Source organism: Dicentrarchus labrax, unplaced genomic scaffold (genome assembly GCF_905237075.1).
Source record: "Dicentrarchus labrax unplaced genomic scaffold, dlabrax2021, whole genome shotgun sequence".
Taxonomy (NCBI): domain Eukaryota; kingdom Metazoa; phylum Chordata; class Actinopteri; family Moronidae; genus Dicentrarchus; species Dicentrarchus labrax.
The window spans coordinates 28,749,671-28,768,337 of record NW_026136704.1 but is presented as its reverse complement, the minus strand read 5'-3'; the positions used below and the strand labels follow the sequence as shown (position 1 = coordinate 28,768,337).

The window sequence follows — 18,667 nt, the reverse complement described above, 5'->3', positions numbered from 1 at the left end:
GAGGAGGTTGCGGTGGCGGTGGTGGGGTGTGTTCCCTATCAGACAGCCAGCAGGTGGTGCATGGAAGTGGAAAAGTAAAGCTGGTTTGTGTCCTTCATGGCCTGAAGAGTTCAGAGTTTGGGAGGAGCAAGAGAGTTTACACTGATGAGGGAAAAAACTCACATCTGTAAACGTATGACATGTTACAGTAAGTTCAGTAGAAAGGGGAAAAAAACAATGAAAAGCATGGAGGTGTTAGAGGTTGCAGCTGGGAGGGTGCAGCATGAGGTTGTGTTTATCATTCAAAATATGTATAAGGACACTCTGAAGTTATGTCATGTTCAAAAAAAAATGACTCCACCCAAATTATTTATTCACAACCCCCTCCTCCTCCTCCTCCTCCTCCTCCTCCAGGTCCACGCCCTCTGACCACAACGCTGCTCATCCCTGCCCTGAGCAGCAGTGTTAGTGCTGCCCACATTGCTGCCAGGCATCCCTGGAAGAGGAGGTGCATTAAACTGGGAGAAGCAAGCAACGGGGGAGAAAAGTTAGCCTTAGTGTGTCTTAGTGTTTGCCTTGTGCTCTTTCAGCAAGCAGAGTAAGGAGCCTCGCCAGATCTGGAGCTCATCTGAAATGCATTAAAGCCTGGAGAAGAACGAACCACTGTAATCTAGCTACGTTGGCGCTCCACTGAGGGTTCCTATTTGCTGTCAGAGGTACACCCATGCATGTAGCAGCAGCTCCTCCAAGAGACTGACTGTTTTTGTCTCCTCAAGTCAAAATATTTTCCAAACTCCAGAGGGCAAGACTGGAGAGAGGGAGAGATCAAGGTACTTGAAGAAGTCTGCTTTCTCCATAATAACTTGGTAAATACTCATTTTTTAAACTTTAAATGTGGCTCTCATTATCAGCTTGTATTTTAACCTTTACTCAAAAATGGTCAGGTTGTGATACAGTACAGAAAACTGAGCCTTGGTGGTATTTCATGAGTGCAAAGATCACAGCTTAGCTTCAGAATTAGTTAAACGGAAAACTTTCTAACTCTCAAAAGTCTTTCTAAACAGTTGTTTTCCATTTCTTCATTTGGATATTAAAGTATGACTCCCCTGATACTTGTTGCTCCTGCATGTTACATTTCTTGTTCTAAGTCCAAAACTGTGTTGCAATTGTGGCGCACAAAACCCACAGGGCATTTTCCACCATCCTTAAAGATGGAAAATGATCCCAGAGACATAACCAAACCTTTGATTCTGATGTGAAACCTGTAAACCAACTTTTACTGGCACAGTACTTCTGTATGTAATGGCGGTCAAATCACATTTAATGTCTCTGCTGTAAATCTCCAGGGTTTCGCCATTTTGACAAGGACTTTTTCCACACCGGTCTTGTGACATGTCAGAACTGTGTTGCCTGTTCTCCCCAGGGCAGATATTTTTGTCATCCTTGTTTAAATGGGATTTCGAAGAGAGAAGCTCTCCACAGATGAGTTAATGTCTGCTGATGCGTGTCTTACCTTTGTGCCTTTGTGTCAGCCTGCTTCTAATAATGAGTTGTGCCCTCAATTCTTAATCCAGTGTTTCTGTTTATATAGGAGGAAAAAAAAGGATTTTTACTTGAGGGTTAAAATTTAGTTTTTCCATCTATAGACTACCCTGTACAAGATCTTTTCCTTACATGAACAATTGAACCATGCACGTATTTTTCATTTCATGTTCCACTGAGAGGAACTGCAGGAGATAAAAGGAATGTCTTACTCATTTCACTGTAAAGAAATGAGCTGTGCCTGTGCAAATCCTGACGCAGGGTTGGGTTTGCAAGTTTTCCAGTGTGAACACCAACTTTTTCCAGGCATGCACTGACAATGCTTGGCAGACTCCTGGTGGGCTGAAGCCTACTCCAGATTCCACATCCTTACTCTGAATTGCGGCAGACTTTGATTTCCAGATTCAAGGACACTAAAAGTTTTTTTCCACCTGGATTAATCTCTTTTCTTCTATTTGGATTAACCTCTCATTTTCTGTCCACATTTCAGGGGCTAAAAGTCATCACTGTTTTCAAAGGAGAAAAAAAACGGACTTCAAACTAAAAAATCAGCCCTATCGTTCCTCTCTGTGTTTGCTGAGGAGGTTTCAAGGACAAGTGAGCAGCGTTCACATAAATACAGGAAACCCCTGAAGGTTTTCCAAGGTACAGCCAAAGGAAATCATCTCCAAACAACTGACACACTCGGACACTGATTTTTGTAAGAAGCTCCTTATCATCTTGTTAGTCAATCAATATGTCTCGCTGGGGGCGAAAAAATGTGAAGAAGGCGCCTGAGGTGATCCGCACTGTGACAGAAGGGCTCAAGTCCTTGTATCGTAAGAAGCTGCTGCCTCTGGAGCAGTACTATGGTTTCCATGACTTCCACTCTCCCAGTCTGGAGGATGCAGACTTTGAAAACAAGCCGATGGTGCTGGTGGTGGGACAGTACTCCACTGGAAAGACAACATTCATCAAGTAAGACATTACAGCTCTGCATCAAACATTTGCTCGCTGTTACATTATGTGTGAGCTTATTTAAGTATATGACTATATGTGTGACTGACAGGTATCTACTGGAGCAGGATATTCCTGGAAGCAGGGTGGGACCTGAACCTACCACTGACTGCTTCACTGCCATCATGCATGGGGAGGTAGAAGGAGTCATCCCCGGGAACGCTCTTATTGTAGACCCCAACAAGCCATTCCGCAAACTCAACCCTTTTGGAAACACCTTTCTCAACAGGTGAGAACAGGGTTTTAATTCACAGTGTCTTATGTAATGATTCCACTGAGAGAGCCAGATAGATATCAGTATGAAATGAGCAGACCAAGTGAGAGAAACCACAGAGGGAAAACAGCGAAAGAGAGATAACAGAACGTTTTTTAGCTCTTTGGAATTTCAAGTCCTTGTGCCAAATTTCAGAGCGGGGAGGCACTTGCCTTATTTGTGGAAAAACTGAGAAAGGGAGGGATATCACCCGAGGGGGTGATGAAAGCTAATGTACTCAGACAGGAACTGCAATCTACGCAAGTTAAAAGACGAGGTCAGAGGGCTCCACAATGCCTCCAGGGGCAGACACAAACAAATGAAGTCACAGACTCTGCAAGGTTTAAGGAACCTGTAAGAGAAACCTTAACATTAAAGTTCTTTCTTCTACTCTGTTTACTGTCTGGGCCGCCAGATTTCTGTGTATGTTTTTCCACTGAAAGAAGTCACATGTTTCACAATAAAGTGCTGTTAGCTGCTAGGAACAAGAACATGCATGCCAGTAGTGATAGAAACCCACAGTGCTACAGTTAACTGGGCTCTGTAACATGACATTTCTGGTGCCAGTTTTCCAGAAGAGTGCCTCTCTCCTTCTGCAGGGTGTGTTTGTGACTGTATTTGCGTCGTTCCTTTTGCTTTGACTTCCTGTTCTGAGAGCCGGAGGGCTCGTTAAGCTCATAAGCCACGGGAAGTGGTGTTGTTGTTGTAAGCCACACATCATTAGCAGGCCTTATTGTTTGATTCTGGCAGTAGTGGTCATTTTCCTTCAGGAAGCCCACAGCAATGAGAGGCTTGCTTTTACACAATGGCCTGCAATGGGAGGGGTTGGGGGTGTGGAGAGGCCAGCTTCCAATCTGCTCCCTAGATCACATTGGCTTTTTTTGATAAGAGTTAACCATTTTTCACATGATTTAGATTCTTTTCTTCTGCACTGACAGTGTCTCAAACAAAACTTGACCTCTTTGAACTTTCTTATCATCGTTTACGAGACCTTTCTCCTGTCTGCTGATAAAAACACCAGGTTCCAGTGCGCCCAGATGCCCAACCAGGTACTGGAAAGTATCAGCATTATTGACACACCAGGGATCCTGTCCGGTGCTAAGCAGAGAGTGAGCCGAGGTGAGAGAAGTACCAAAGGTAAGGAGAGGGCATGGGGGGCCTGCAGAGACACACGTTCCCTGAACATCGGCTCACAAACTCATCTCCTTGGCACGCCTGGCTAACTCATGGGACCAGTTCACTCTGTCACAATAACATCTGGCATCAGGGCAAGAAAAAAAAAACCTAGCAGTACTCTGAGCAACCATAAACTCATAATCAGACACAGAGATAGTACAGGCAAAAATGTTGTCTGCACATCTGGAGGAATGTACTGTTGAGAAATAACTATCATCATCATCTCACAGTAGTTTTTCACTTTTCTATTCATCCACGCTTTAAGTAACCCATTATTACTCATGTCGATCTGCATGAGCAACTAACAAAGTTTTAAAGGGTCGGTGCATCCTGATTATGAAACACATCTTTCCTCACTTAGCACTGGTGGTATCTCGCAGATAGTTTTGGTTATATCTGCTGAGGTTTTTGAAAAACATCCCTCTGTGAGATTTCCACCACCACCCCAGCACAATGGAGGTGACTGGAATGCTGTGGTGCTCACAGTGCGGAAACATTACATCAACAGGTCTTCACAGAACGAGCGTTCCAGTTTTTCTGGAGAATCTGATATATTTCCAAGAAGTGGTTTTAATGCAAACTGGGTCCGGAGTAACTGGGACATCGTTTTTTGAAAAGATTATGCTGTTAATTTTTTATTTTTTTTGCTAACAGTACAGTAGTCAAGCCAAGTCAATTTTGTTTGTATAGCGGCAATTCATAACAAAAGTTATCCCAGGACACTTTTCAAATAGAGCAGGTCTAGACCGAACTCCTTCTAAAATTATTTACAGAGACCAAACAGTTCCCACCATGAGCAAGCACTTGGTGACAGCGGCAAGGAAAAACTGCCTTTTAAGAAGCAGAAACCTCGGACAGACCCCGGCTCTAGGTGGGTGGCAGTCTGCCTCGATCAGTTGGGGTTAGAGAGAAGAAAGAGAGAGAGAGAGAGAGAGAGAGGGAGAGACGGGGGGTTGAGGGGTAAAGAGAGAAGGACAGAGACAAAGGTGCACAAGTCAAGTCAAGTCAAATTTTAATTATAAAGCCCAAAATCACAATTTGCCTCGGGGCTGTACAATTTAAACAACATTCAACACCCTCTGTCCTCAGAGTTAGGCTTACCTCAATTTGGGTAAGGAGAAACTGCCCGACAAAAAAACAGATACTAAATGGAAGAAACCTCCGGAAGAGCCACAGAGGAGGAACAGGACGGACAGACAGGCAAAAGAGTGTACACAACAAACCACAATTTCTGATACATGAAGATTATAACATATATATGAATAATGTAGATCCAGAACTTCAGATGGCGTAGAGTGAGACATCACACCCTCCTCTCCACCATTAAGAGGACGGACAACAGAATAAATCAGAAAAAAATCACAGCATATAGGCTACAGATTTTGAAAACAAAATAAACCGATATATGCAGATTTGCCATAGAAAGAAAATTCAGAGAAAGATACCTAAGAAAACGATCTATGTGGCTTTACCTCAGGATGTAAGTGAGAAAATAAGTTTTTTGTAATTTGGGTGAAATGACCATCATGGTATGATCATGTTCTTGGATCTAAATCTGACTTTTATACTGGTATTCTACATGTTAAAAGTCAAAGAATTGTTGTGGTGTTTTTCATAAAGTGAAGCCCTGGCGTGTGAAGGTGGGTTTGACAGATACAGATAAGAGGTGTGAAGGATTTGTGTCTGTGTCGACCTTCTCCCCTCTCCTGCCTGTTTTTAACACTTTTGTTTCTACTACTACTACTACTACTACTACTACGTTATTATTCAACCTCTTTCTATTCAACCAGGCTATGATTTCCCAGCTGTGCTGCGCTGGTTTGCGGAACGAGTGGATCGCATCATCCTGCTGTTTGATGCCCATAAACTTGAGATATCAGACGAGTTCTCCGAGGCCATTGGTGCCCTGAAAGGCAACGAGGACAAGCTGCGTGTGGTGCTCAACAAAGCAGACATGGTGGGCACCCAGCAGCTGATGCGAGTGTACGGTGCACTCATGTGGTCCCTGGGGAAGGTATTTGGCACCCCGGAGGTTCTGCGTGTCTACATTGGTTCCTTCTGGTCAGAGCCCCTGATGGTGGCAGACAACCGCAAGCTGTTTGAACTGGAGGAGGAGGATCTGTTCGCTGACATCCAAAACCTTCCTCGCAATGCAGCTTTACGAAAGCTCAACGATCTGGTCAAGAGGGCACGTCTGGTTAGGGTGGGTTTTTTTGGCACATCAACATGTGTTAATTAACCTAAATGATGCTCTAATCGTGTTAGTTGTGTTTAAAATCTTGGTGGTAAAAAACGTTGCTATGCTTTTCTTAGGTCCATGCCCACATCATCAGCTATCTGAAGCAAGAGATGCCTTCTGTCTTCAGGAAGGACAATAAAAAGAAGAATCTGATCTACCAGCTGCCAGTTATTTTCTCTAAGATCCAGCTGCAGCACAACATTTCTGCCGGAGACTTCCCAGATTGCACTAAGATGCAGGTTAGTCTGATTGTTTTGACTATATCTGGGAGGCAACTATTTAATGTATGTAGATCTACTCACTCAGGCGTTTTTATTATCCCCTTTTTAAAGGAGCAACTGATGGTTCATGATTTCAACAAGTTCAAAACCTTGAAGCCTAATCTGATGGCAGCATTGGATGAGTTGCTGTCCGGTGACATTGCCAAGCTGATGCCTCTCCTGCGGCAGGAGGAGCTGGAAGCAGGTGACCAACTAGGCGTGCAGGGTGGAGCCTTCATGGGGAACCGTGCCGGACCCTTCTCCGAGGGTGACCCCTTTGCAGAGGAGAACGGAGAGGGATGTGAGGAGGAGGAGGATTGGGTGGTGACCAAAGACAAGCCCAAATATGATGAAATCTTCTATAACCTCGCTCCCAATGAGGGGAAACTGAGTGGCACCAAGGCTAAGGACTGGATGGTGAGCTCTCGCCTGCCCAACTCGGTGCTCGGCCGCATCTGGATGCTGTCGGATGTGGACCACGATGGCATGCTGGATGATGAAGAATTTGCCCTGGCCAGCCACCTGATTGAGGTCAAGCTGGAGGGCCATGGTCTACCCCCTGAGCTTCCCACGCGTCTGATCCCGCCCTCCAAACGCAGGCAGAAGGGTTCTGATGCATAGACATGTCACAAAGTCCCTGGAGCTGAGAGAGACTCTTCTCTATTGGCTGTCACACTTATGCTACTGTTTGTATTTGCTCTTGTTTTCCCCCCCAGACCCATGTCAAAATGTTGACTGTAATGCGTTCAACGTTTTTTCCTCTGAGACTGATTTTGGTCTAGCACAATGGAACATATTGTATTAAAGAGTAAGTCAGTTATTCGAGAGTATGGGGCTTACTGCAAAAGATTAAGAAGTCACACGGGTCTGGTTGCTTTTCCCTTTGGCTCTTCAAAGTTTGCTTTTTATGATGAGCTTTAAAAAAATATATCTACTTGTGTTTGCAAAGAAGAAGTTAATAAAGGCTGGCGAGCAGTATTCAGCATTTATTTGACCAAATAAAGAGCCAAAATGTTCTGTATTAAATCCTTTAAATTCAGCCTTCCTTCAGACTAGATTGTGGCGGGACAGTATTGTCTGATCATTTGTAGGATTATGCCATTGTTTTTAAGTCTGGTCATTCCACTGAGGGTATCATCGGTATCATTTATAGCATTTTAAACTCAAACTGGCAGCGCAAAATCTAATAACCTGAATGCATTTCACTTTGATGCTTTACATGACACACTTTTGTGCATACACTTTATATATTATTTTTGTAACTGTTGCTGTTGTTTTGTATGTGCAGGAGCAAGACCTCAGTTTTATAAAACAAGAACACGATATGCTGAGATCAACTTTTCAACTAGACTGAATGATTGACATATTACTTACTGACTACTGTACACAGCTCCACCAACTGTTCTTTATGGTAACTATTATTATAACCAAATAAAATTCCCTGACTGTGTCTTTGTCTCTTTTGTGACTCTTTTGTAAAGCTCGAAGGAGTTGGTAAACACTGAGCGACTAAAATGTCTGTAATTTAACATAAAGTACATGATACTAACAGTTAAATTCATTTCATTTGGAACTCTTTCAACAAGATTTTCTTTTCTATCAAGCTCACTTGGTTGCTCAGTGACAGACCAGATAAACAGTGAGTCACACTCTCCCCTGCCAAGTACCCATACCACCATTTTCCGAGGCTCTCTCCCCTCATTCCCACCATCTGAAGCAGTCTCTCACTTGCTCTCTCTCTCTTTGACACACACACACACAGTTAAATACAATCCATCCCCCCTTCATCCATGTTTAGGTCTTCTAGTTTTGGTTTTTTATCCTGTGTAAACTGTGCAGTAAAAGCACAAATATGTATTCTGTGTAAAGCCGTGTGTATGTGTGTGTTTCACATAAGGTTTCCAAGGTTCGCAGAAGAAGGGGTGGCTTCCCCGCCTCCCCGCCTCCCTGTTCCACTCCTCCATGGAAAGAAACACAAATGAGAAACAGAGGCAATGCAGTCCTTTCCTCCCTGCTCTCTGGCTTACAGTGACTCACATGTGAAGAATGTGGTAGGCTGGCCCAAGAGTTATTAATATCTCCTTTCCTAGGGTCCGCTAAGTTTCCTCAGGCTCATGCACAGGATCTAGACACTGTACCTTTATGAAAGACTTAACAACATCCCCCTATTTGGAGAATTCCTGCGTTTGGACCTGCAGCACACCACACCCTCTCTTCTGTGTATCTGTGTGTGAGAGAGAGAGAGAGAGAGAGAGAGAGAGAGAGAGAGAGAGAGAGAGAGAGAGAGAGAGAGAGAGAGAGAGAGAGAGAGATGGGAAAAAAAGTAAAGTGTGTCAAAATTCATAAAGGACAGCTGTAATGTTCTTATGGACACCATAGTTCGGCTTCTTGTGTATATTTTCATGTCATTACTAGCATTTCCATTTTAAAGAGTAGAATATAAAATCCTCATAGCAGTTTGAACAATGCCCGCCTGTTATATAATTAGGCTACGCTGAGTCATAAACCATCTCAAACATTTGTTGCTCAAATTGAGCTTCACAGCGTTGCCACAGCAAGTGGGGTGAAGCTTGCAGGCCGGGCCCCCGGCTACAGCCGAGGATCCCCACCAACATCAGACATCCCCCAACAATGAAGCTTACTCAACGAAAACCGGGGTCTCCGTGTACGTCACTCAGTGTTTACGTGGGGAATTCCTCACCAGAGAAGCTGCCCTTGGTTTGAAAAACTGAGATCATCAACTCTGGAGAGGGGAGACATCTGGTGGACACAAGACTCCTGGAGACTTTACAGTGTCCGACTGTAGATGGCAGACTGGAGGCGTGCAGCTGTGTGAATTAAAGGATAGGTTCACAGCTTTTAAAGTCTGAACATATCGGTATGTATGTGGAGAAAGCTACTGGTGATGAAGTGAAGAGATTCAGGACGTGGCTCCAAAATCTAAAGTCATCCTTTTGTGCAAAACGGCTTTTTAATGTTCAGCTGAAACTAATAAAAGGCTTCAGGACTGTAGATTTTTACCCCCCCAATCTCTTTTGGAGTTACATTAGTAAGGGATCTCTTTATATAAGGACATAAGTATTATATCACAATAGACTACACTCATAAAAATGTCCTTTAACCTCCCTTTCTTTGCTTTTTTTTAATAGAATTTTTATTTTAGTATGATTTTATTAAGTCGAATTCACCTGTAATTTACCTTTTTGTAATCAAATATCTTAACATTAACAGTAATTAGCTGATACAATATGTCACAAATGAGTAAAGACAGTTACAGAGAGCTTTACATTTTATTATTAATCCAAACAGTGAGCCAACCATGTTGAAAATATACGATCCAAATATTTTACCTGCCCATACATGGACTCAAAACCGTAAACATTTAGAAACAACTCACGTAAAAAATATGCCAAATGTTATCCAGGACACGAAGGCAAAACTATTGTATCCCCGATTAAGAGACAAACAACATGTAGTAAGTTATAATCAGTGTATATAAAATATCTTTCAATTCAAATGCATATATTTCCACACACGGCATATTAACTTCTGACTAAAGCATTTCCTCCCAAACGTCACAAAAAAAAGGCAGATTTGTTTTCAAAAGAGAGCATTTGAATTATTTCCCTGTTTGTTTGCGATACACATTTTATTTTTTTTTACTTAGAAGCTGAAATGATTTTTGATGTCTTTGATCTGTTTCATCATGTCACCAATCTGCTGTCCCTGTTCTCGGAGGACATCCTGAACAACCTTCTTCTGATGGGCGTTGAGTGAGACCGTCGTCCTGGCTGCAGGCACCTCCTTGTCCACTTGTTTCTTCTGGTACTCCATCTTCATGTTCACCTGTTTGATGCAGTTCTCCAGGTGTTTGAGTTGATCGCTGATGGTCTGCAGCTCTTTCTTCATATCCTTCTCACTGTTTGACAGTATGGGTAGTCGGCTCTGCAGGCTGCCCAGTACCTTTTTAACCCGGTTCATGATGGTTTCCTGGCGATACTTTGCGTCTTCGTACTTATCGGCCAACCTCTCCGCCGCCTCTCTCAGACTCATCCTCTCCTCCCGACACAGAGACATCTCTTCCAGCTGCTTGTTCTTCTGACCCGTCAGGAGTTTGACCCGTCTCTGCATCTCCTCCCGGGCCATGTCCTGCTTGAGAATGTACTCCTCCCTGAAGACCTGCGTGGCTCTGCTGAGCAGCTGCAGACACTCTGGAGGCGGCGGCGACGTGTCCTTGTTGCCGGCCTTCAGTATGGGATTGGTGGAGTTGCGCGCCAGGATGTTGCGGATGTGCTGTTCGAAGGAGTCGTCGGCGAGCCCGCGTAGAGGGGAGCTACCGGAGCCCGGACCTGGATGGGAACAAAGCAGGGGAGGGGAGGGCGGGCGAATGGAGCTCAACAGGGGCAACAGGATGCACTCGTAGGCGCTGGTGATGCAGATCATGGTGGCGCCCAAGGCAAGGTCAGACACGATCAAAAAGCCACGAACTGGAGCCGACTGATTGGTGAGGAGCGGCCTGGTACAAAGAATGTGCTCCACAATGCATCGCTTCTCCGCGGCCAGCTCCTGGAGACTGTCCTTGTCCTCCTCATCCGACTGGAGGAACTTCTGCAGCTTGTTGACCCAGATCAACCCCACGCTGTGCACTCCCGCTTCGTGGGTGCAGTGATACCTCTGCTGGCACAGGGGGTCTCTGTGCAGTCGGATCGGGCAGGTGAAGTCGAACTCTTGAGGCTCCTCGTCCTCTCCCGTGGCCACTTTGAGGGTTAGCTCCAGCTCGACACACTCAAACACGTAGAGAGCCGGCACTGCATCTGTGCCTCGGATCCACTTCTCCACCGCTCCCGTCTCCTCCTCTTCCTCAGAGTCCAGCACCACACAGTGGTACAGCGTGCCTGTCTCCGTGGCGATGACCAGGATGGTGGGCACACAGGGCAGGCAGAGGATGGCACAAGCATCGTAGCCGTAGTTGTCCTCGGCTGCAGGATACATGGGGAGGGGTCCGACGGGTTTACTGAGACTCACGCCGTTTGCCTGGCTCGTGTAGCTCAAGTAGGTCTCCCCGTTTTCGTAGAGGATGTACAGAGGGTACACCAGCTGATCTTTGGGGTACCGTGCAGCCAGCTGCCGAGGTGGGCACGTAATCGCCCCGAAGTCAAACGCCACTGCGATCTCTCCGAGGGATGCTGCGTAGGACCGGGCCGGAGGATGGACGCTGCTGTCATCGTCCGACTGAGACACCGGCAGGACTTTGGCCAGCGTCTGGGGCGACTTCAAGCCGTAAAACCTGATGGTGTTATCGGACGTGAGCAGCACCAGATGGGGCTCGTCGGTCTCGCTGGGGTACCAAGCCGCCTGGCGCAGAGTCACCGACGGAGAGCTGGTGAAGAAGCGCTCCGCCACCGGGATCGTCTTGCAGTTGATGTCGCTCCTCCCGCCCTCGAACTCGGACCTCTTGCCCCACCGCTGAGGAAGCTCCAGCACCGAGACACCCCGCAGCCCGACGAGCGCGACGTGGTGCTGCGTCGGACTGAGCAGCACCTGGCACACCTCGAAGAGAGGCGGGTTGGTGCACAGCAACGTCTGCGAGCTCCCGCTGCCGCGACTCTCGTCCGAGTTCAGCTGTCGCAGGTTAGTGGTGTAAAACACGCGGTCTGCGTCGTCCCACACGAAGAAGTCGCCGCCCAAACAGAAGGTGAGATTCTTGGCGACCCCTCTCTCGTTCGCGCTCGGCTCCAAATCCAACCTATCTCGTATTTTTTGAAAATGGCGTGATTTGGTAATCCGTCCAGCCACCGCTCAGCGTTGAATGCCGCCATCTTGATTCACAGTGTGTGTGTGAAGAAGAAGGAGGAGGAGAGAAAAAAAAAACGGTCCGTGCCATGGCAACACGAATGTTTCACGACGGCGGTTTACGTCATTAACGTATTACGTTGGCCGGTGTCGTGTGTATTTTGCAGAATCACCATGGCGTTGAAAGAAACCGCGGGGCTCTATGAGACACTCAAAGCGGAGTGGAACAAGAAGAACCCCAACCTGAGCAAATGTGGAGACCTCCTGAGCAAACTCAAGGTAGAGTCGCGTCCCGAGTTTGTCCGGTTTCTTTTTCCTCGGGGGGAGGGAGTTCAAACAGGAGTTAGCTGTTAGCTGGTTGTAGCTACGCATGCTAACTGGGGGGCTAGCCGAGGCTAACGTTGTTGTGTACGGTATTCTGTCAGCGAGGTAAACTTCAGTCGCACACAGTTGGGTTTATTTTGAGGATTATAACATTTAGTTGCCATTTTTGTTAACTATACGATGGCGCTTGGTTGAGAAGTGGATGTTTTTAAGGGTACGGGGTTCAGGAAGCGGCTCGTTACAGTCGCTAATGTTGTTGTTGCTATACCCATTAATTGTCCCAGTAGTTTTAATCTGGAACTGGAAACAAAACTTTGAACGACAGCTACTTGAGATTATGCTCTGTTAATGTGTTTCCTCTAAAGTCAGCTATTAACATGTTTTAATTATTTATATATATATATATATCTCCTCTTTTGATATTATATTGTTTAGAAAACTCTGTTATGAAGGATCCTCTTAGGTTTTTAGGGTGGCACATTAAGTTTTGTTTTTATTTTACAGGTTTCATTACTGGAGCTGAACTTTTTACCAACCACTGGGTCCACATTCTCTAAGCAGCAGCTCATCCTAGCCCGTGAGTATAGGAAGCACAGAAAACACCCATTAATCATGGATTAGTAGTTTGTCAAGACAGATTTGTGTCTTATTTCAGGTGATGTCCTTGAAATCGGAGCCTTGTGGAGTATCCTCAAGAAGGACATCCCCGCCTTTGAGAGATACATGGCCCAGCTAAAATGTTACTACTTCGATTACAAGTAATGTCAACAGTTGTTGTTGTTTGTTTTCACGTGTTGTGGTTCATTTTGTTCATTCGTAGCACCCGCTGAGGTTTATCTAACATCGCTCTCTCTCCCTACCTTTTGTCATTAAGGGAGGAACTGCCTGATGCTGCCTACATGCACCAGCTGCTCGGACTGAACCTGCTCTTCCTGCTCTCACAGAACCGTGTGTCTGAGTTTCACACAGAACTTGAGAGACTGAGCGCACGAGATATTCAGACCAACGTATACATCAGACACCCGGTGTCCTTAGAGCAGGTGCTGCACTTTACCCCTTGACCAAAGCACACATCTGTGGGGTTTCATATTGCATTGTTACTCTGCATTGACTGGGTTTCAAGGGCAACATTTTGATATTTGTGTGTCCAATTAGTAATTTGCACCCTCAGATGATTTAACTTGTTCCCTCATTTTAAATCATTTTGGTTCAAGAATGACTTAAATTACTCAATATTGGTACATGAAGTAATAGGAATTGTTGTAGGTTGTGTGACTGCAGGCAATTAGACAGAAGCATCCAGAGGTTTAGTGACAGCAAATTACTCAGTGAATTCTTTCAAATAATCATATTTTTCTCTATGTGACATTCAGTACTCCACGTTTACTTTTGGCTGCTACAGTGCAGACATGCCTCTGTAATGTGGTGCAAAATAATTGGTGACAGTCGCCGATATTTAATACTTTTATTTAGAGTTTAGCCTGAGATACACGGATGTGCTGAATGTGATGTGTTGTACTCAAAAATTCTTGTTTCAAAGATGCAACTTACAAACTGCACATGTATCAAAATGTTCCCCCAGATAAATTCAGGGCTCTGTGTAATTCTCTGTTAACTGTGTCAATAATTAATTGTATGTTAATATCACCTTAATGTTTTATTCTCTTTTTCATGGCCTTTTCAGTACTTGATGGAGGGAAGCTACAACAAGGTATTTCTTGCCAAAGGCAACATCCCTGCTGAGAGCTACAACTTTTTTATAGATATTCTGCTTGACACAATTCGGTAAGAATCAATATGGTAACCATACATAATATCTTTTCTACATTTGTTTCATTGATACAGTCCTTTCTGTGTGCTTTATAACCAATACTAAATGATTGTTTCTGTGAAGTGTATTCAAATAAATTCCCAGTACATTCCTTTTTAAAATGTTGCTAATTTGTAATACTGTGGCCATGGAAAAGTTAATTAAAACAATATATCAGGACACCTTCAGCATAGTTACGATCAGCAGTTCATTCTAAATCTGTGAGGAGATATGTTGAGCTGCTAGTAACCACAGCAGAATCAGAATCAGATGACAATGTAAACACACTCTCCCTTTTTCTCTCCTATAGTAAGTGTGTAAGGTGTCTTAATATAGAGAATTATGGACTCTCAGTTATTTTCATTTAGCAGGGAGATCTGATAATATGATTTTTCTTTTAAAGATAACTTCAACTAAAACTGATCTTTTTAATTGCAGTGACGAGATTGCAGGTTGCATAGAGAAAGCATACGAGCAGATCCAGTTCAGTGAAGCCACCCGCGTGCTTTTCTTCAGTTCGCCAAAGAAGATGACAGACTATGCCAAGAAGGTATGTATATTTAAAGTTGAGATCAAACTTAAAAACAATGTCTACTGTGTTTTGAATTTGCATATAACCAGAGGGGAAAGTGTCCATCTCTTTTTTTTTTTTTTTTTTATCTGAAGAAGAGAGGGGTTATCTTGAGGTTTGGTGGTTAAAACATACTAAGTAGAATTCAATTTAAAATATAAAGGAATACATTTTTAGCAACATTTCATCCTGTCAAAGGTCCAAAAAGTAGTATTTAAATAAATGGAAACTAATAAAGACAGTGTAGGTAAGATGGAAAAGCAGATAGCTCATTGTTTAACCCTCTGCTGTTCTTCAACAAGTGTGTTATATTATTTAATTTAGATTCTTGCCTACAAATAATAAAATGGCCAAAACTGCCGAAGCTGATTTTGAGTTTCATTTCAGAGAGGATGGAGTTTGAGCCAAGATGGCTATTACTCTTTCACCAGTCAGCAGCAGCGGACAGAAGAGGTGACCATCCCCTCCACGGAGCTGGCACAACAGGTCATCGAATATGCACGACAGCTGGAAATGATTGTGTAATCCGCCCCCAGGAAACACACTCAACCATGTACAGACACACTCAGACACACGCCGCTGATCCAGTATACATCCAGTCGGCTCAAACGCAGTTCTCCTGAGGAATATGAAATTCATTGATTGCCAGAGTGGATTTGTTGTTGCCCCATACCTCAAAAATATGTCACCGTTTATTATTTCTGTATTGTTAAACCTGTCTGCAGGCTCTTCCTGTCTGGCAGTTTGCTTTCATTTTTAAAAGAAGGGGAACAAAAGTAACAGTATGACAGATGACCAGTGTATTCAGGAATTTCTTCACATCTATCTTTTTTGAAGAAATTTGAGGGTTTAAATGTAGTAGTTAACTTTTTTTATCCAAGATGCCATCTATTCCAACACTGAAATTGATCTTTTTATGGCATTCCCAGCTGGTGACCAAACAAGAAGAACTTAAGTCCAGCTACTACATTTAATACTCTTGGGTTTCAGCTCGTTTTATTTTAGAAGTACGAGAAAGTTAATTACGACCTCCACCCAGTGACTTTGCCTTTCTGTTTCACACAAAACTATCAACAGAACTAAACACCACCCCCCAAATTCGAGCAAACTCTTTTTGTATCCTAGCAACTGAGAGAATTGCCATTGAAGTTTGAGTGTTTTCTAAATGGTAATGCCTCTTCCTCCCTAGATGGTTTGTAATCCAGTTAATCTTAAAATGAAAATCTTTGTCTGCAATAAATGATTCAGAAAATAAACTTGAATGAGTGTTTGTTTCAGTTTTTTTACACCAGTCATTTACAGGCCCTTAACTATTTTTCAAAATGCAAATCGATAAACGTAACGCACATTTTGAAGGTCTTCTCTCATTGGTGAGAATCTCCTCCCTCCTCCTGCGTCTCTCTCGGTGCTAAACAAGCTGCAAATCTTGCTGTGGTGACCCAAGGACGGTCACGCAGGTGGTTCGGGCCTTCATCACACCTGTTGAATTTTAACCAGTGGTATAAAAAAAAAAAAATAAAGGAAAATACAAAGAAGAACTGAACAGATTGTGAAGTTTTAAATACAGTTTAAATACATCTGAGTTTAAAACTGAGTGTGTGTAATGTGTAGCTCACCACTTTTGGACGTTTGGTGGCAGACCTGTCCCGGGGTTATGGCGACAGCGCACCTTGCGGGAACAAGACTGATTGACTGTAAACGGGTGCCAGCGACCCTCAGCGCGGTCTTTGTTTTCAGGAGGTACAGCAGGGGCGATGCCTGGCTCCTGTTTTTCTTTTTCAACCTCACCATTCTTCCAGTTTATTACTTTAATAGTGACATTTCTGGTATTGTTATTAGGTTGGTTTTGATTTGTGCATTTTGTCTCGTACCTAACAGCCGTATCTTGGCCCTGGAGTTGTAACTTCACACTTGTATCTGCGGCTGCAGTTGTTGGGTTGAGAGTATTGCGTGTCTTTATTGTGTTGTCTTCCATGGCAGCGCAACCTTGCTGCTGTGAACTCTCTTCCACAGTGTTGACAGTTTCTTGAGATGTATGCTGGGAGCTCTTACAGTCATCCCCTGGCTCTGCTAGCTCCAAGCATTGTTCATTTTTGTCATTAATGACCTGAGCTTTTGACTGATTTGACCCTTGTGTTGAACAGTCAGGTGGCTCTATAGATATGACGGCAGGCACTTGAGCAATACCTGGTGTTGTGGTGCTTTGCTCGACAATGTTGTGAGCCTTGTGTGTTGCATGGCCGATCGAGTCAGTGCTTGATTCAGTCACGTAAGAGAGAACACGACTGGATTTGTTGATCTTTGCTTTTGTCTGTGTCTCTGCTTCTTTGCTCTGTAGGTTTTCTGTAGTTACGCCTCTGACCACCTCACTGTATGTACGACGTACAGGTGCTTGCATTTTAGAGGCAGGAAGATGAGGGAGCGTCTCTTGTTGTGCTTTACTCCCAAAACTGATGAAGTTGGGAAATACAAGTTCATATGTTAGCAGTTATATATAGAAACTTACAGTGCATATGAGACAGTGACACATTGTGATTGATACAGTATGGGTTGTTACACTAATCTAATCTTAATCTGGTAGTACAGTAGTTCCCGACCTTTTTCCTGCTTAGGTGACATATTTTATGGATGTTCCATAACGGATGAATTTTGAGCAGATTATTTCTTGTTTAGGGAACTTTTATACAATATCTGTCTGTATTATGTATTTTTTAAATGATTTTTAACAATCACGCAGACTTAATAGGCTTCTTTCTTGACAAATTCAGTGATTTTTGTCTCTGACGCTTGGCCATTGTTCTATTAGACGATTTACTTTACTTTTCTTTACAGAAATTAACAAAATGCTGAGATACTGTGCATATTTTTGAAGTTTTAAAGGTCTTGCGACCCCCCCAATGTAGCTTTGGCGACCCCTGGTGGGGGTCCCGACCCCCAGATTGGGATGCATTCTTGAATAGGTCATAAAACAGGGGGGCAGCTTCTTAAGGATTAATGAATTAATTAATATAGCAACAGCAGCTGATATAATCATTTATATATTGTTTCATATATAACATTTTTGTGTTTAATGCTTATAAAATGTACTTTTATGTCTACAAAGAACTCAACTCACCTGCACTTAAACTCATGGGAGGTGTCTTTGCAGAGCACTTGTGCTGCTACTTGCTCTAAATCAGATACTTTATGTTGATGGACACAGTCTGCGGTACCATTCGTACAGATGTGACATGGTGCAAGAGTCCTTACTGTCTGTAGAGGAACCTCTGTGGTCTCCTTCGCTGCAGGCCTCGGCTGTGACAGCGTGAACGTTTTAGATTCCTTATGTTGAGTGTGACTATACGTTACCCGCCTGTTTGCCTGTTGCTGAACTGGTGCTGTAGATTTTTTCTGGTGCTGTACAGGTTTTGAAGGTCTTGACTGATGCTGGCTTATTCTTTCAGGTACATCGTGAGGTTTGTCCTTAGGTTTTGCAGGTGATGTGTGTTTTTGAGTCAGGATGGAGGCAAGATGTGGGATATATTGTACTCGATCGGCCTTATGGATGCTTTGCTCTCTGGTTTGAGGGGCATCAACAGCAGGAACTTGGTGCAACCTTGTGAGCACTGCTTCATTGCCTTGGTTGGGGTCCATTTGGTGACTTATTTGAGCGGGCCCTAGACTTTGACTAGTGTTGGCAGTGTCACCCGCCTTTTTAACCACTGCTTCTTCTGCCGTCCCATGT

The 18,667-nt window shown here is 43.9% G+C and overlaps 3 protein-coding genes across 5 annotated transcripts; 2 read left to right on the top strand and 1 right to left on the bottom strand.

The window, feature by feature from the left end:
- Nucleotides 1–425: 425 nt before the first annotated feature.
- On the top strand, nt 426–7,895 carry ehd2b (EH-domain containing 2b). Of its 3 annotated transcripts, none has more exons than XM_051397787.1 (7): nt 426–809; nt 2,012–2,478; nt 2,570–2,746; nt 3,792–3,907; nt 5,737–6,149; nt 6,260–6,424; nt 6,518–7,895. In XM_051397787.1, the coding sequence occupies exons 2-7, from the start codon at nt 2,258–2,260 to the stop codon at nt 7,064–7,066; spliced, it is 1,641 nt and encodes a 546-aa protein (XP_051253747.1). In that variant the 5' UTR covers nt 426–809; nt 2,012–2,257; the 3' UTR covers nt 7,067–7,895. The 3 variants fall into 3 exon arrangements, with proteins under 3 accessions (XP_051253747.1, XP_051253746.1, XP_051253748.1); XM_051397786.1 differs by having other exon boundaries at nt 426–845; XM_051397788.1 differs by having other exon boundaries at nt 427–845; nt 3,792–3,889.
- Nucleotides 7,896–9,716: 1,821 nt separating this feature from the next.
- nup88 (nucleoporin 88) lies at nt 9,717–12,279 on the bottom strand. Its single transcript, XM_051397618.1, is given in 2 exon segments — nt 9,717–12,204; nt 12,207–12,279. Coding segments are annotated over 2 exon segments (2,154 nt in total). The 5' UTR covers nt 12,265–12,279; the 3' UTR covers nt 9,717–10,108.
- Nucleotides 12,280–12,353: 74 nt separating this feature from the next.
- psmd8 (proteasome 26S subunit, non-ATPase 8) lies at nt 12,354–16,205 on the top strand. The gene is made up of 7 exons (XM_051397619.1): nt 12,354–12,517; nt 13,067–13,139; nt 13,218–13,320; nt 13,437–13,602; nt 14,247–14,347; nt 14,811–14,922; nt 15,331–16,205. The coding sequence occupies exons 1-7, from the start codon at nt 12,413–12,415 to the stop codon at nt 15,466–15,468; spliced, it is 798 nt and encodes a 265-aa protein (XP_051253579.1). The 5' UTR covers nt 12,354–12,412; the 3' UTR covers nt 15,469–16,205.
- Nucleotides 16,206–18,667: the final 2,462 nt, after the last annotated feature.

What these genes read in the sequence shown, in the direction of transcription:
- ehd2b (XM_051397787.1), top strand. Translation starts at nt 2,258, where the DNA reads ATGTCTCGCTGGGGGCGAAAAAATGTGAAGAAGGCGCCTGAGGTGATC. An exon ending in GGAAAGACAACATTCATCAA is followed by an intron (nt 2,479 to 2,569) that starts GTAAGACATTAC and finishes TGTGACTGACAG; the next exon opens with GTATCTACTGGAGCAGGATA. An exon ending in CAGATTGCACTAAGATGCAG is followed by an intron (nt 6,425 to 6,517) that starts GTTAGTCTGATT and finishes CCCTTTTTAAAG; the next exon opens with GAGCAACTGATGGTTCATGA.
- psmd8 (XM_051397619.1), top strand. Translation starts at nt 12,413, where the DNA reads ATGGCGTTGAAAGAAACCGCGGGGCTCTATGAGACACTCAAAGCGGAG. An exon ending in ACCTCCTGAGCAAACTCAAG is followed by an intron (nt 12,518 to 13,066) that starts GTAGAGTCGCGT and finishes TTTATTTTACAG; the next exon opens with GTTTCATTACTGGAGCTGAA. An exon ending in GCAGCAGCTCATCCTAGCCC is followed by an intron (nt 13,140 to 13,217) that starts GTGAGTATAGGA and finishes GTCTTATTTCAG; the next exon opens with GTGATGTCCTTGAAATCGGA.